Source organism: Halichoeres trimaculatus, unplaced genomic scaffold, assembly GCF_033239565.1.
Source record: "Halichoeres trimaculatus isolate MK-OKI-2021-1 unplaced genomic scaffold, fHalTri1.1 fHalTri1_scaffold_4, whole genome shotgun sequence".
In the NCBI taxonomy this organism is placed as follows: domain Eukaryota; kingdom Metazoa; phylum Chordata; class Actinopteri; order Labriformes; family Labridae; genus Halichoeres; species Halichoeres trimaculatus.
Genome location: NW_027437182.1, coordinates 12,533,401 through 12,545,913, shown reverse-complemented (window position 1 = coordinate 12,545,913; position 12,513 = coordinate 12,533,401). Strand labels below are relative to the sequence as shown.

At 41.1% G+C, this 12,513-nt stretch overlaps 1 protein-coding gene across 3 annotated transcripts in view; it reads right to left on the bottom strand.

Moving 5' to 3' along the window:
* Positions 1 to 53: 53 nt before the first annotated feature.
* Positions 54 to 12,513, bottom strand: part of dennd1b (DENN/MADD domain containing 1B) — a 122,838-nt gene continuing 110,378 nt past the window's right edge. For 2 of the 3 annotated variants that reach the window (XM_074668004.1, XM_074668006.1), the window contains 3 exons: positions 6,804 to 6,889; positions 6,227 to 6,446; positions 54 to 5,756 (listed from right to left, as the gene is read on the bottom strand). In XM_074668004.1, coding sequence (XP_074524105.1) covers positions 4,908 to 5,756; positions 6,227 to 6,446; positions 6,804 to 6,889 — 1,155 coding nt within the window. In that variant the 3' untranslated portion in view covers positions 54 to 4,907. The remainder of the gene's footprint in view (positions 5,757 to 6,226; positions 6,447 to 6,803; positions 6,890 to 12,513) is intronic. The other variant, XM_074668005.1, reaches the window with a different exon arrangement.

Here is a 12,513-nt window from a genome sequence, read left to right as displayed (position 1 = left end):
TTGTGATTTTTTGGTGACAAAAAAACAGGAAGCCGAGAAATGCATAAGCATGAAACAGTATAATTTATTTTCACAGTGCATACATTGTGTGCAGATGTACCAAGTTACTCATGATTAGCACATTAGATTGACCTCAGCTGTGTAAGACAGATTTCTGTGCGATGAGAACATGCAAGTGTGCACAGAATTAGGAAATCAGTAATTGGCATATTGAAGAACTAATCGTCATTACAATACCCAAACAAGAGACTGAAATGAGTTTCTTACTGTAACATGTCCAATGTCACTACACTGAGAAGATATCAATGTTAAAATGTGGGGTTAAAAGGAAGTGATGTTATATCTCTGCAGAGCTGATCTCACTTTGAAGTACCTCAGAAAAAGCTGCTACATAATCCGTCACCTCCTGATCACACCAAAGTTGTAATTACAGGTTTACTGTATATAAATATTCCACTTTACACTCTGCTGTTAGCAAGTATCAGGTATTTTATCACAAGCCTGCAGACACTGAAATGTAAATCCCCTGACAATCATTTCTTGTACAAGATTAGTGACTACAGTTACTAAAGCTTTTCATACCATCAACTGACAATATTCACATGGCCGCCATTTTCCTCAAACGTTTTACATAGGGTGGGAACATCAAAGGTTATAAATCATGAAATAGGTGTCTAATCTCATGAAAATGCTTAAATTCTGACAGATATTTATCATTTCACTGCTCCCTGACATCAGCAACATAAAGATAGTCAACCATTACAATAATGATGGATACATTTTAGTTAGACAACATGCTTGATGACCCATTAGCGTTGGTAAGACAACAGCTGCTGTTAGCATTCTTTAAATAACCAAAGATGCTGCTGTAAGCTAATTTTTTGAAGCCAAAAGAACCATATGAACTTGAGATGTCATAAAAAGGCTTGTGTAATTTTGTTAAATTTCTTCTTAGCAACTCAAATGTGAGCTGTAAACAAGCTAAGTAATAATATTAAGTAACGTCTATGCTAATTTAATGCTGGCTTGTTATTGAGCTGCTAGCTTGAGTCAAATTAGCCAGGAATGTAGTACGTAGGTGATGTATTTTTCTGGTAATTTGCTACTCACAAAAAGGAATGTGAAAATTCTAAGCTACTATAAATTTAGCTTGTGTTTCCTAGCTTATTTTATGTTGGCTAAAGAGTTAACCTCCTGAATAATGTAATGTTACCTGGGCAGTCTTAAGCTAGCTGTACATATAGCACTATGTCCACCAGTATTTTCATTATCAATTGTGTATTATTCAAGAGGCAGTGAAATGCTAACTACAGTCAGATATCCTTCACTTGAACAACCTAATTTTGGAATGCAGTAGTAAATTGTAATGCAACCTTTGAGTTTCACATCCTGAGTGTTACAAAAGAGGAAAAAGGTGACCATGCTTATCTGGCAAATAGCAGCTGACCACTCAAGTATTTCTTCCATGAACCTCTGAGTCATATCTACAGTAGCCACTGACCAAGGTTGAAATGTTTCAAAACACAAGGCAGATGACATTTAACTCAACAATATCCAATACAAGGCAAAATGCTGCACTGTGTGATGTGATACCCACTGCTTTTTCCATCATTTTGGATTTGATGGTGCTCAAAAATACTGAAATAATAACAAATACCAATAAAAAAAGACCTCATTCTTACTAAAAGTAAGAAAAACAAAATCATAGCATTCAATACAAACAAGTACAGACATGCAGATACAACAATTAGCATTGTACCACATTCAAGCAAGCATCAGTCTCTGCTTATTTTAATTTGAAAGTTTTAAATGCTTTTCAACATGAATGGCTACACGGGACATGAGTTAATTTTCTCTCTTGTTTGCCTTCCAAAAATAAAATCTAAAACATTCAAATATCAGATGTCATTTTTTTTGCGACAGACAACACCAACCATATATTTATTCTATTTATTTATGTAAAATAAACTCAAGCCAGCAAAAATACTTGTCTATTCAGTTGAAAATAATTTTTCATTCATATGAAAACCACTAGAGAAACTCCTCTGAGAGATTTTTTTCCATACAGTCAACTCAGAATGAGGGTTGAAGTTGTTTCTTTTCAAAAGAGGGACCCAAGAAAACAAGAAAGCACAAGCTATACAAGTAAATAAGCTATTTAGTACAATCAAACAAAGTACCTAATGTACAAAAAGTTAAACAACCCAAAGAAACTCAGAGATCGTCTCTTCAATACAGGCAGGAGGATTCCCACCCATCATCACAAAAATAAAAACACTGACTACCTGCAGCTAGACTGCAGCCCCAAGTTTGAAACAAAGCAGCTACAAATGCAATGCTAGTACCCGAGTTCACTCCAGGTCAGTTTAAGGACCAGATTCGAAACATTAAATAAAGACTACAATGCTCAAAGTTCTGAAAAGCGATTTAAGGTGGTCTGAATAATTGCATACACCATCTTTCTATAATACTGTACCTTGTTCTTGTTATACTGGGTGGTACTCCCACTGTATAAGGCACACCATACACATCATTCTGTCAATACCTCTCAGTCACACCGCAACTAAAATATACTTCATATATTATTATCTTTATTACAATTATTGTTATTATTTGGGGACACATGAGGTTTACTCCCATAAAGGGGTTTGTTAGCTGTAAATATTTTATCAAGTAAAACCGTACAATTTAACCCTTAAAGGACTGACCTTTTTGATCATTTTAAATATTTGCATAGTAAATAAGTTTTAAAGTGTTTACAATGTGAAAGGCCAGTGCAGAGATTATTTTTGGAGTCTGTTTTTTTTCTCTTTTTGGAAATACTAGGACCCATTCCTGGGCTTTAAGAAGCAAGCCAAAGACTTTATGAGCAAATCGTTAACGCAGACCAGCACTCAGAAAGCGGAGAAATAGCTGCTATTAAACTGCCACACCGACTGGCGTCTGGCATAAATCATAAGAACAACGGACCATAAATGTAATAATCCCAACACAAGCACAGCAAAAGCTTTCTTCGTTTTTCTTTAGGTATGTGGTGGCACAGGGAACGATGGGAACCCACAATCGCTGGAAGCGGCGTTCCTCTCCACAGGAGAGTCTGTTAAAGAAAACTTTTGACTGAATACACATTACATCCATGTAGCTACTCTCTGAGGAGAACTATTGCTTCATTACAGTACAATCAGCAGCCACCGCAGTACAGTACAGTGTGTGACTCAAACCTGCGAGGACAGAGAGTGCTTTTCCTCCTGCTGGCAAAGAAATGAAGACAGAAGGAGAGAGACTGAAATGTATCCTAAGACTGGTCATATTGTGTGTAAACAAAGCATACCAATCAAAGTTAATTTTCACCGAGTAACAGGTACCCTGCAGCTTGAAAAGTCCCCAAAATTCCCCAGGCTTTAGCATAATTGTTCATTATTATGGCTTTTATCAAACTTAGAGTCACATTTATGTGGTCATTTTCTATGACTAGCAAAGAAGCCAAGACGCATCAGGGATTTGAATACCACCAGTCGAATGCTTTCTGAAGTGTTAAGGTGGAGGGTGACGACTAGGGGATGTGTGAAAGGGGACAAAAGATGAATACCAGGAGAGATGACACAAAGGGAAATATGATGGTTAAAGGGGATATAAAAAGACTTGGACCATTTAAACCGGCAGCTAAATGTATCTGACATAAATTTTTGCCTGTTTTGCTTTTCTTCAGAGTTACAGGAAGAGGACAAGACAGAGAGGTTCCTCCATGCACCTCTCGTAGCCTTGAAAGCATTAAAAACAGCAGCCTAAAGCACATCTTAAATATATTAAACTTTCTATGAATTCAGAGTAGTACAGTGCTGTTACAGAAATACTAAAGGTCTGAGAGTAACAAGAGATTCTGAGTACCTGTTATGGTATCTAAAGATTAAGACACCAGAGTATCAAAAACAAATCACGTGTCCATTTAAGGCATTGTGATAAAAAAGAAAAACATTTATATTACACAGTGGAGGAGTAATTCAAAGGCCCGAGTAGACTTTGTGTCAGAAAGAGTTTTGATCCTGGATGGTTAAGACTGAGTGTAATACATTTATCTACAAGTGCAAATTTAGTTTTAGTGGGTGAAATGTTTCAATTTTTTGAGTAAGGATGTTATTATGGAGGATGAATGAGCTGTCTTAATTCTGGCAGGTAAATTTTTCTAAATATTTCAGAGGTTTTAAACTCATTGATTACTGGTTCTATATGTAGATTATACAGTTAAATTGTGAACATGTAACAAGATGATGGACATCAGAAGACAGACATATTGTCAACATCCTGAAGCTGTTGTACTATTTGAAAAATGAGAACTATCTGCACCCTAAAAACTTAAAAGTCTTCACTTATGGCTTCAGTTTGTCTATTTTGAGTGCTTTTTCTCAGATAAATACTTGTTTCGAAAAGAATTTTTAACTTTTGAACCTTCTTTTCACTTCTGCAGAGAAGAAAAACCACTGTGTTGTGTCGGGTGCTGAAAACTGTAGCCAGATTGTTTTGAATAAGAATATTTTGGTCTGTTTTCCTTTTGCAATCCATAAACTTGAAATGTTGTTGAAGTAACAATACTTCTTGTTTCATCAGACAGACATCAATTCTGAGGAAGTTATTTTTTCTTTTTAAATTAAAGATATTTACGACACTTTTTTCCACTGTTTTGATAAAGTGACACCAAGCCCTCTCTTTCTGTTGCCTGCACTAGAGGCTGTGACTCTGCGTGAGTACATGACATCACACTTTTTATCTTATATCCTGACAGCTAACTATGTTCTCTGAGACTGTGGATGGTTGTAAAAATCTGTGTGTAATAGTTGTAAAAGTGTATATAAGTGGATAGATTTCCGTAGAGCCTGTGGCAGGTTACAGACACTGAGTCTCTGACATCTCTATGACTCCTTGGCAGCTTTCCCTGGGACCTGGTGGTGACTGTTGTTGCAGTGAACCTGTGACAGCTGCAGGACTGAGCTGAGGCAACACATGGACTCAATCTCCTCAAGGAGGCCCTGATCCTGCACTGCGTCCGTTCCCGAGCCTTTGCCCTGACCAAGACATAGGCTGAGACCCAGGAGTCCCTCCTTGGACACCTCCTTCTCCCAGGGGACCTGCATAGTGGACTGGCTGTTCCTGGCTGGGCTCCCTTCCACATGGCCCTTGCTGCCCTGCCTCTGAAGGGCCTTCTCCTGGTAGTGCCTCACCGTCTCCTTGGAGAGCACCTTCCTCCTTAGGATGCTGGTGGAGGCAGTGTGGTTCTGGTTCTGAGGAGGCTCTGTGCTGGGCTGGGGTTCTGAGATGGTCCGACAGCGGCCAACTGGTACAGGGGAATATTTGGGGTGAGAAAGAGGAGAACTGTAGGTGTGGGAGAGAGTGGGAGAAGGTGGCGTAGGTGTGACTCTGTGAGCCAGGGTGGGTGAGTAAGAGAAGTGGTCTCCTGGTTGTCGGCCCGGAGATGAAGGGTTAGGTGCAGAGTTTGGAGGATGAGGATGGGACTTTGGGGTGTCAGAGTTCTGGGCAGGTGGTGAGGCCGTGGTAGGGGGCGCTGGGGGAGGTATCGTAGGTTTCTTCGACACCTTCAGGCTGCTCTTGTTGGGCTGTCTACGGGGGGACGGGGGGAGATGTTTCCCGTGGACTGCGCTGTCATCTTGGCCCATGTTCCAGCTGCTCTGATCAACACTTCCACCACCACCTCCACCGTGCTCATCCCCAGGATTGGACTCACCGGAGGGAGTGGGCTTACTCTGGGAGAGAAAACACCAAATATAATAAAAACCAATCCCGTCATGAGAAGACCTTAGATTGCTTCATCTACACCTTTGGATAGACTGGTTGGACAGATTTTGTCTCATTGGTCAGAACAGGACTAGATCAGCCTAATGGATCACAATGTTTTTGTGCAAGGCTGTAAACACGTTTAACTCAGCTGTCAAAATGGGCATTATGACACAAGCACTCATGGGTTTCCTTGGCTAGCCTCAAGTGGAAATGAGAGGAATTACAATTTCTCACTTTTCTGCACTGACTTATTTTTCAACACTTGAGGTTGATAATTTAATATTTTAGGCAGCATATGTACAAACTATATTTTAACTGAGCCCATAAATACATCTTTATATGTGCCATAATGCTGAACTTAAAAACCACTCTGTCCTTTGTTCTGAACCCAGCAGATGCTGGCAGGCATTGTACAGATAGTGTATTTCTTGCGTACCATGGGCTTGTAGTCTAACTCCTCTATGGATCTGAAAAAGTCGAGGCTCTTTGCAGCGCTGAGTTTTCCTTGCTCCATCGTTGTCGTGTTCAAGGAGTCCAGAATTTCTTCCAACAGGTTCATCTGGCCCGAGCGAGAGTCTATGTCGAGCTCCAGTGAGCAGGAATCATCGCTGTCCTCGGTGTAAGAGGGGACATCCCCACTGTCCTCTGAGGAAATCCTAGAGAGAGACAGGCACAATAATCAATGTTTAATACTTTTTATTGTAGTGATAACTCAGAGTACAAGTCAACAAATACACTGTGATAACCAGGTCCTCGGGGAAGCTGCATGTCTGTCATTTCTTTCAACTCTTCTCTTAATCTGCCCACTTGGGGGCAGTATTATCAAGAGTAAAAGAAAGGCAGACTCTGCTTTGAAAAGCAACTCGCATCCTGTTATCAACTTCCCCTTTAGAAAATGAATCAGTCAGCCAGTAAAAGTTCCCACGTCTGAACTTAGATGACATATACAGCATGAAAAAGGCTTCAGTGAAAATATGTTGTGAGGCGACAGGCCATAAAAACAGGGTGCTTACTTGCTCGCGCTGTCCAGCTCGTCATCGTCTAGCCCGTAGCCGTGGTCTCGAGGGCCCATGCTCATGGGAGACTTATTGAAGTTCTGCTGTTAATGAGAACAACACAGCAAAGTGGATGTAGTTAGACTCAAAGAATTACATTATAAAACAATAAAAGTGGACCCGAGAGGCTTTCAGCTTAAAGATACACGGCTCAAGATAAACACAAAGCTCAGACAGTTTGTTGTTCTGCTGAGGTGCACTTTTTCATAAAACTCCCTCATAGAAAAAAGATGCAGGTTTGTGTCTGGTGGGTCCCCATAACACAGGAGCACTGGCTCGTTTTAATGAGCCTGGACCCTTAGGGTTGAGACTAAATTTGTCAAATTTTTGTCTGGGGATAGAAATCTTTAAGATCCCCTGCAGTATTCTACCAAACTCAGCGCTATATGTGAACTACAAACCATGCACTGTGAGTAAAGATATACCAGTAAGAGCATTAATGGTTTGCATTGCGGCGCATTTGATCGAGTTTGTCATTGCATGCTCGGTGTGTGCTGTAGTTGTCTCACACAGTGGGTTTAATAAGCCACCTGTGTACCATGTTTAATGGGCGGGTTAAAGAAGAGACAGAAGCTTCACAGAGCAGGGCAGGACTCTCCCCATGGGAGCCCAAATCTGCCCCAGGCCACTTATTAACATGCCTTCCACTACGACGCACATGTTCCCCTCTCACTGCATGTGCATGTTCGCTTATGTTAACACTATTGCACTCTCTAATTTACGCTCTCTACATTTTGTACATTTACCCTCCTACATAATGCTTGACACCTCTTGGATCCTTTTATTTTGGTTATACCTCAAATTATTCTGCGGACATAAGAAGTCATGGGGAGCAGCAACATGCTAGCACTGTCGTCAATCAGTGACGGTATTGGGGAGCTTGGCAGTGTTTCCCCTTTTTTCTTTTCTTTACACTAGCTTAGCTCTGCCTCTGCGTTCTGTCTGAAATGTTCTCTATAAACTCACATCAGGCACATTATCAAAGCTCAAACTGTTCTTTACAACCTTAAAAGTGAACTGAGCACAGTGGGGCAGTGTTTAAAGACTGCAGTGTTTGTGTTTGTGTGTGTTGTGGTTGTGGTAGCAAAAATCAGAGACTCAAAGGTGAGAAATCAGAAGAGATATGTGTCACACTTGTGATAAAAAAAGACTCAAAGACTGGAGGAGGAAAGGAATGGACGAAAAAGGGAAGGGAGGAAATATTGAGAGGTGAGGAAAGATTCCTTAAAACCCCAAAGAATGATGGGAATGGGGAAGGGGAGGTGTCGAGTATTGGACCTGTGCATCAAGCCGGTCTTGATTAGCCGACAGAGTGCCAGCCAGACAGGCGGAATGTAACGTGTGGCTGGCCTGGCCTCATTTAGGGCTCGTGTTCGGCCATGGAAGACACACACATGCACACACACATACACACAGAGTCACATACGCACCTTATTACAAAAAAATAACACAAAGAGTTAAAGTGCCATTTTCTCCATAAAAGTCAGCGGAGGAGATGTGTGCAGTAGCCACTTAAGCCTCTCAGTCATGAGGCTAAACACGAACACATGTGGCGGCTCTGCTGATTGGCCAAGCTGCTCCCCTTCCATGGTAGCTTGGAGCTATAATGAAAGAGATTTCAGAGGGGCTCAGGCCTGGGATCCCTAAACAGCCTTTAATGGATTCCTGTGTCAGGGCAGTAAATCTGGGGGCCGGCCCGACATGCCAGCCAGCCTCAGCGGGCCGATGCTCAGAGTGAAGATGCACCTGTGAGACACTTTGGGACGGAAATTGTTGCACACAAACACTTACCCACACAAAATAAACCAAAATGCTGTGTATTCATGGTCCGCAAAGCTATTAAGACTGCGTCTGTGTAAGAGAGCTGTGTTTAAGGAAAGCAGGGCCTCTCTCTGTGACTAGGTGTTTATTAAAGCAAGGTGAACCCAAACACGAGCAGACACAGGTCATGAGGCCCGTCCCCTCTGATCTTTGTTACAGCTCCGGTGCCGTCAACGAAAAGGAAGTTCCATAGGGAGCAGTAAATGGATGGTACCCCACTTCACGGCTTTATCAATTTGTCATTCGCTCTCTTCACTGTGACCCTTTAGCGCAGCTGTTAAGATGAAGCTATTTACAACGAGCAATGGAAACCGACATATTGCATTAGTTTCACGTTATGTGAGACAGAAAGTATGATTTTGTCCGTTACTTGAGGCTGTCAGAAGCAACAACAGCAGTTAAATCTGAGATCTGAAATTAGATGTCAGAAAACAACAACAAAAATGCTCTTCAAATTTAGACATTCACATTGAGATATTCTTATGTCAAAAGTGTGACAGCTCTGCCACCATCCCATACCTCCCCAGGCCTGACAGGACAGTGGAAAGGAATGAAATAGCGGAACAACAGATTCTCATACTGCTCCTTCATTAGCTTCTCGCTGTCGGCTAATGGGAAGCTGAAAGGTGAAAATGAAAAAGGGGACTCTCTCTCCCTCCCCACATGCCTTCCTGTCGCCCATTTTTTCCCTCCGTCACTCTGCTGTCAGTGACAGATGTCACAGTTTCTGTCAGTCTGGCTCTCGCTTCCTTTCCTCTCTGCCACGATGCCACGAGTGAGACTGCACGGATGCAGTGAAAGAGTCAGGAGGAGAAGCGGCAGAGGGGCAGGAGTTGTGAAAATAATAAAAATGGTCAGGTTATTTTAGTGAAGCTGCTGTAGATCAATCCAGAAATTTGGAAATGGAAAAAAATCCTTGTGTATTCCTTTAACAGAGGATTAAATTTAACATGTGAGGATCTCATGTACAAGAAACTGACTAAACTCACCCTGAGGGAAATTATCCTTCATTATTTTTATGTCAGGTGTTATTTACTTTAGTTTGGGTTCTTGAGCACCTGGCGGAAGAATTTAAAGTTTAATCATTTTAACTAGTTTCAGCTTTAAACATTCTTGTTTGGTGTATTTAACAAGCTTCTACAGTCATGATCGTCTGCAAAACTAATCCTTCATCTAACCCTGCATAATCTGGTATAATTAAAGCCAAAACAAAGATATAAAATGAATCCAGGGGGCCTCAAAAAGTGTCTCCAGATCTGATATGAAAAGTAACATTTCATTTCTGTGTTTACGAGGGGAAAATAATCATCACCATCGTTTTAGTGGCTGCATTTGGAGAAACAAACTTTCCCCCTCTTTTCCCTACTTTCCCTGCATGACCGGTTATGCAGAACAACTATGCCAGGGCCAAACGCTAGCCGACTTTAATAGCCAGTCTAACATTATACATTTCATATGGTATTTCTGGAGTGGGCACTGATCTCACAGCTTGGCAGTGTATGTAAAGAGATGCCGGTAAAATGCAAACAAACCTTGGGGAGAGGCAGAGCCTTTGCAGAAGTACGGCCAAGTCTGTGTCTGCCTGTTAAAGAGCTGCTCACTCGAAAGAGGGACAAAAAAAAGAAAAAGAACAGCGTTTGAGGAGAGATCCACTGCTCGTCCGTCCAACTGGCTGTAGCTTAAAGCCTGCTTCTCTTTCCCTTACAACAGGAGCCATATAAAGGAAGGAGAATGTGCATTATGCTCATTCTGTGAGGCTGAACTGAACTCATGGCCTGAAATCACCAGGTGTCTCTGTGTGAGTGAGAGCGCTGCAGTACTGTGGAGGTGCCAGGAGATGGCACTTTGGTTTCAGCCAGGAAGCAAGCTTCTCTCCAAGGTGGGGAGAGACTTGAAGTGGAGACTACAAACACATACAAATAACCATGTAAACACACACACACACACACACACACACACACACACACACACACACACACACACACACACACACACACACACACACACACACACACACACGGACAGAGCCAATGTACTCTGAGTTTGTTATCATGCATCTTAAGTGTAATTCTAACAATATTTATCCACATCACCAATGTGAAAATGAATATTATAGACATAAAGGGTCTATTTCTACTGAGATGCATAAAGAATTAATTATTTAGAATCGCAACACACAAATGATATGTAGTATATACATTCTTTTCAACTACTCTTGGCATATTGTTGATGTTGTAGGATTTAAATCACATGCTGAATGTGATGCTCGTAATATCTTTATGAGCAATACTTAAAGTTAAATGTTGATATTTCACACGTAAGTTGAAGCTTGTTTAAACTCTGTCATGTTGAAGTCGTCACCATTCAAATGCACATTTTCCTTATTATAACCCAATTCATGTTTTAAGAGTCTGTGAACATATGAGCTGTCACACACATCTGCCCATGCATACAGTACACACATACACAGAAGTGACTTTCTTCCTGTTTTACATCTTTGTTAGCACCCTGCTGCTCCTTCAACCTGAGCAGGGACCTGTTTTTTTTCCAGGGCTGGCACCACTCGTGCCTCACCAGGTGAAGAGTCCAGAGCCCGGGGCTGAGCCCGGCCACACGCCTGCTGGCTGTCATTGTCCATAACACTGCACCAACCTCTACTCTCCTCTGCTCTCTTAACAGCTGCCAGTCTGCTGTGTCCAACCTGAGAGGTACACACATGCATGCTGGTGTACTTGTGAAGAACACACACACTACAGTTATACATAATCTATAACATGATTTAAAACACACAGACGTGGCACTCGTATAAAACCAACCAGGAGTCAGAACAATAGCTGCTGTTGTCTGAAACAGAGAAGAAGTCAGCGGTCTAAGTCTATCTTGTTTTTGTCAAATGAAAGGATAACTCCTACATTCTTAATCAACAAGCTCACCAAACACAACAAATCACCCACATCGCTGGGAAGCGGCTGAAATACGCACCCAAATGACAGCAGCACTTTCACTTTGGTACGTGTGTTGGCTGATCAAATAGAATATGAATTTTATGACTCTGATTATTTTGTTGCGATTAATTAAAGGAGCTTCTCCCCGATCATTCATTTCATTTCAAGGACAGACATGGAGGGGTTCTCAGAAAGAGAGAGGGAGAGAAAAAAAAGATGAATGTTAAAAATGTTTCAGGCATTTCTCTTTCATGCTGGAGGAAGGAATGTCTTTAATCAGATCACATTTTTCAGGGTATCAGATGATGAGTTGATTCTGATTTTACATGGCAGTGAAGGGCTTTAGTTGGTCACTTGGTCAGAGGTAAACATGTGGAAACAACACTAGGAGTGTGTTTTTGACAGAATGAAATGCAAATAAAATGTAATTTGGAGGTTTGTGGCAAAAAAGTCAAGACTAAAATGTTTTTTTTTACATTGACTGTAAAGGAAGTGATGGAGCTGCTTCTTTTTACCGATAACAAAAAACACGAATCATAACACAAGATGTGACATAAAACCCAGTTAGAAATCTTAAATCTGAAGCTACAAAGTTCATTTTTGTCCAGTTTGTTTTTCTCAATCTAACTTTTTTTTCGTGCAGTGTTGAAATATCTACATGACTTCAAGTGTCTCGTTTTTTCTCCGCACTTGTGGATTGTATTTACAAAGACTTATTTCATATTTTTTAAAGACTGACTCGACAGGATCAAATGAATGCTGAGGTTCTACTTCTGGTTTGTCTGTGGGCACTACAGTTAGGGGAGGTATGAGGATGAGGATGAGATACTTTTCTCTCATTTTTCATTTTACTTAACCTTTATTTAACCAGGTGACTCCCACTGAGAGCAATTTCTAGTGCG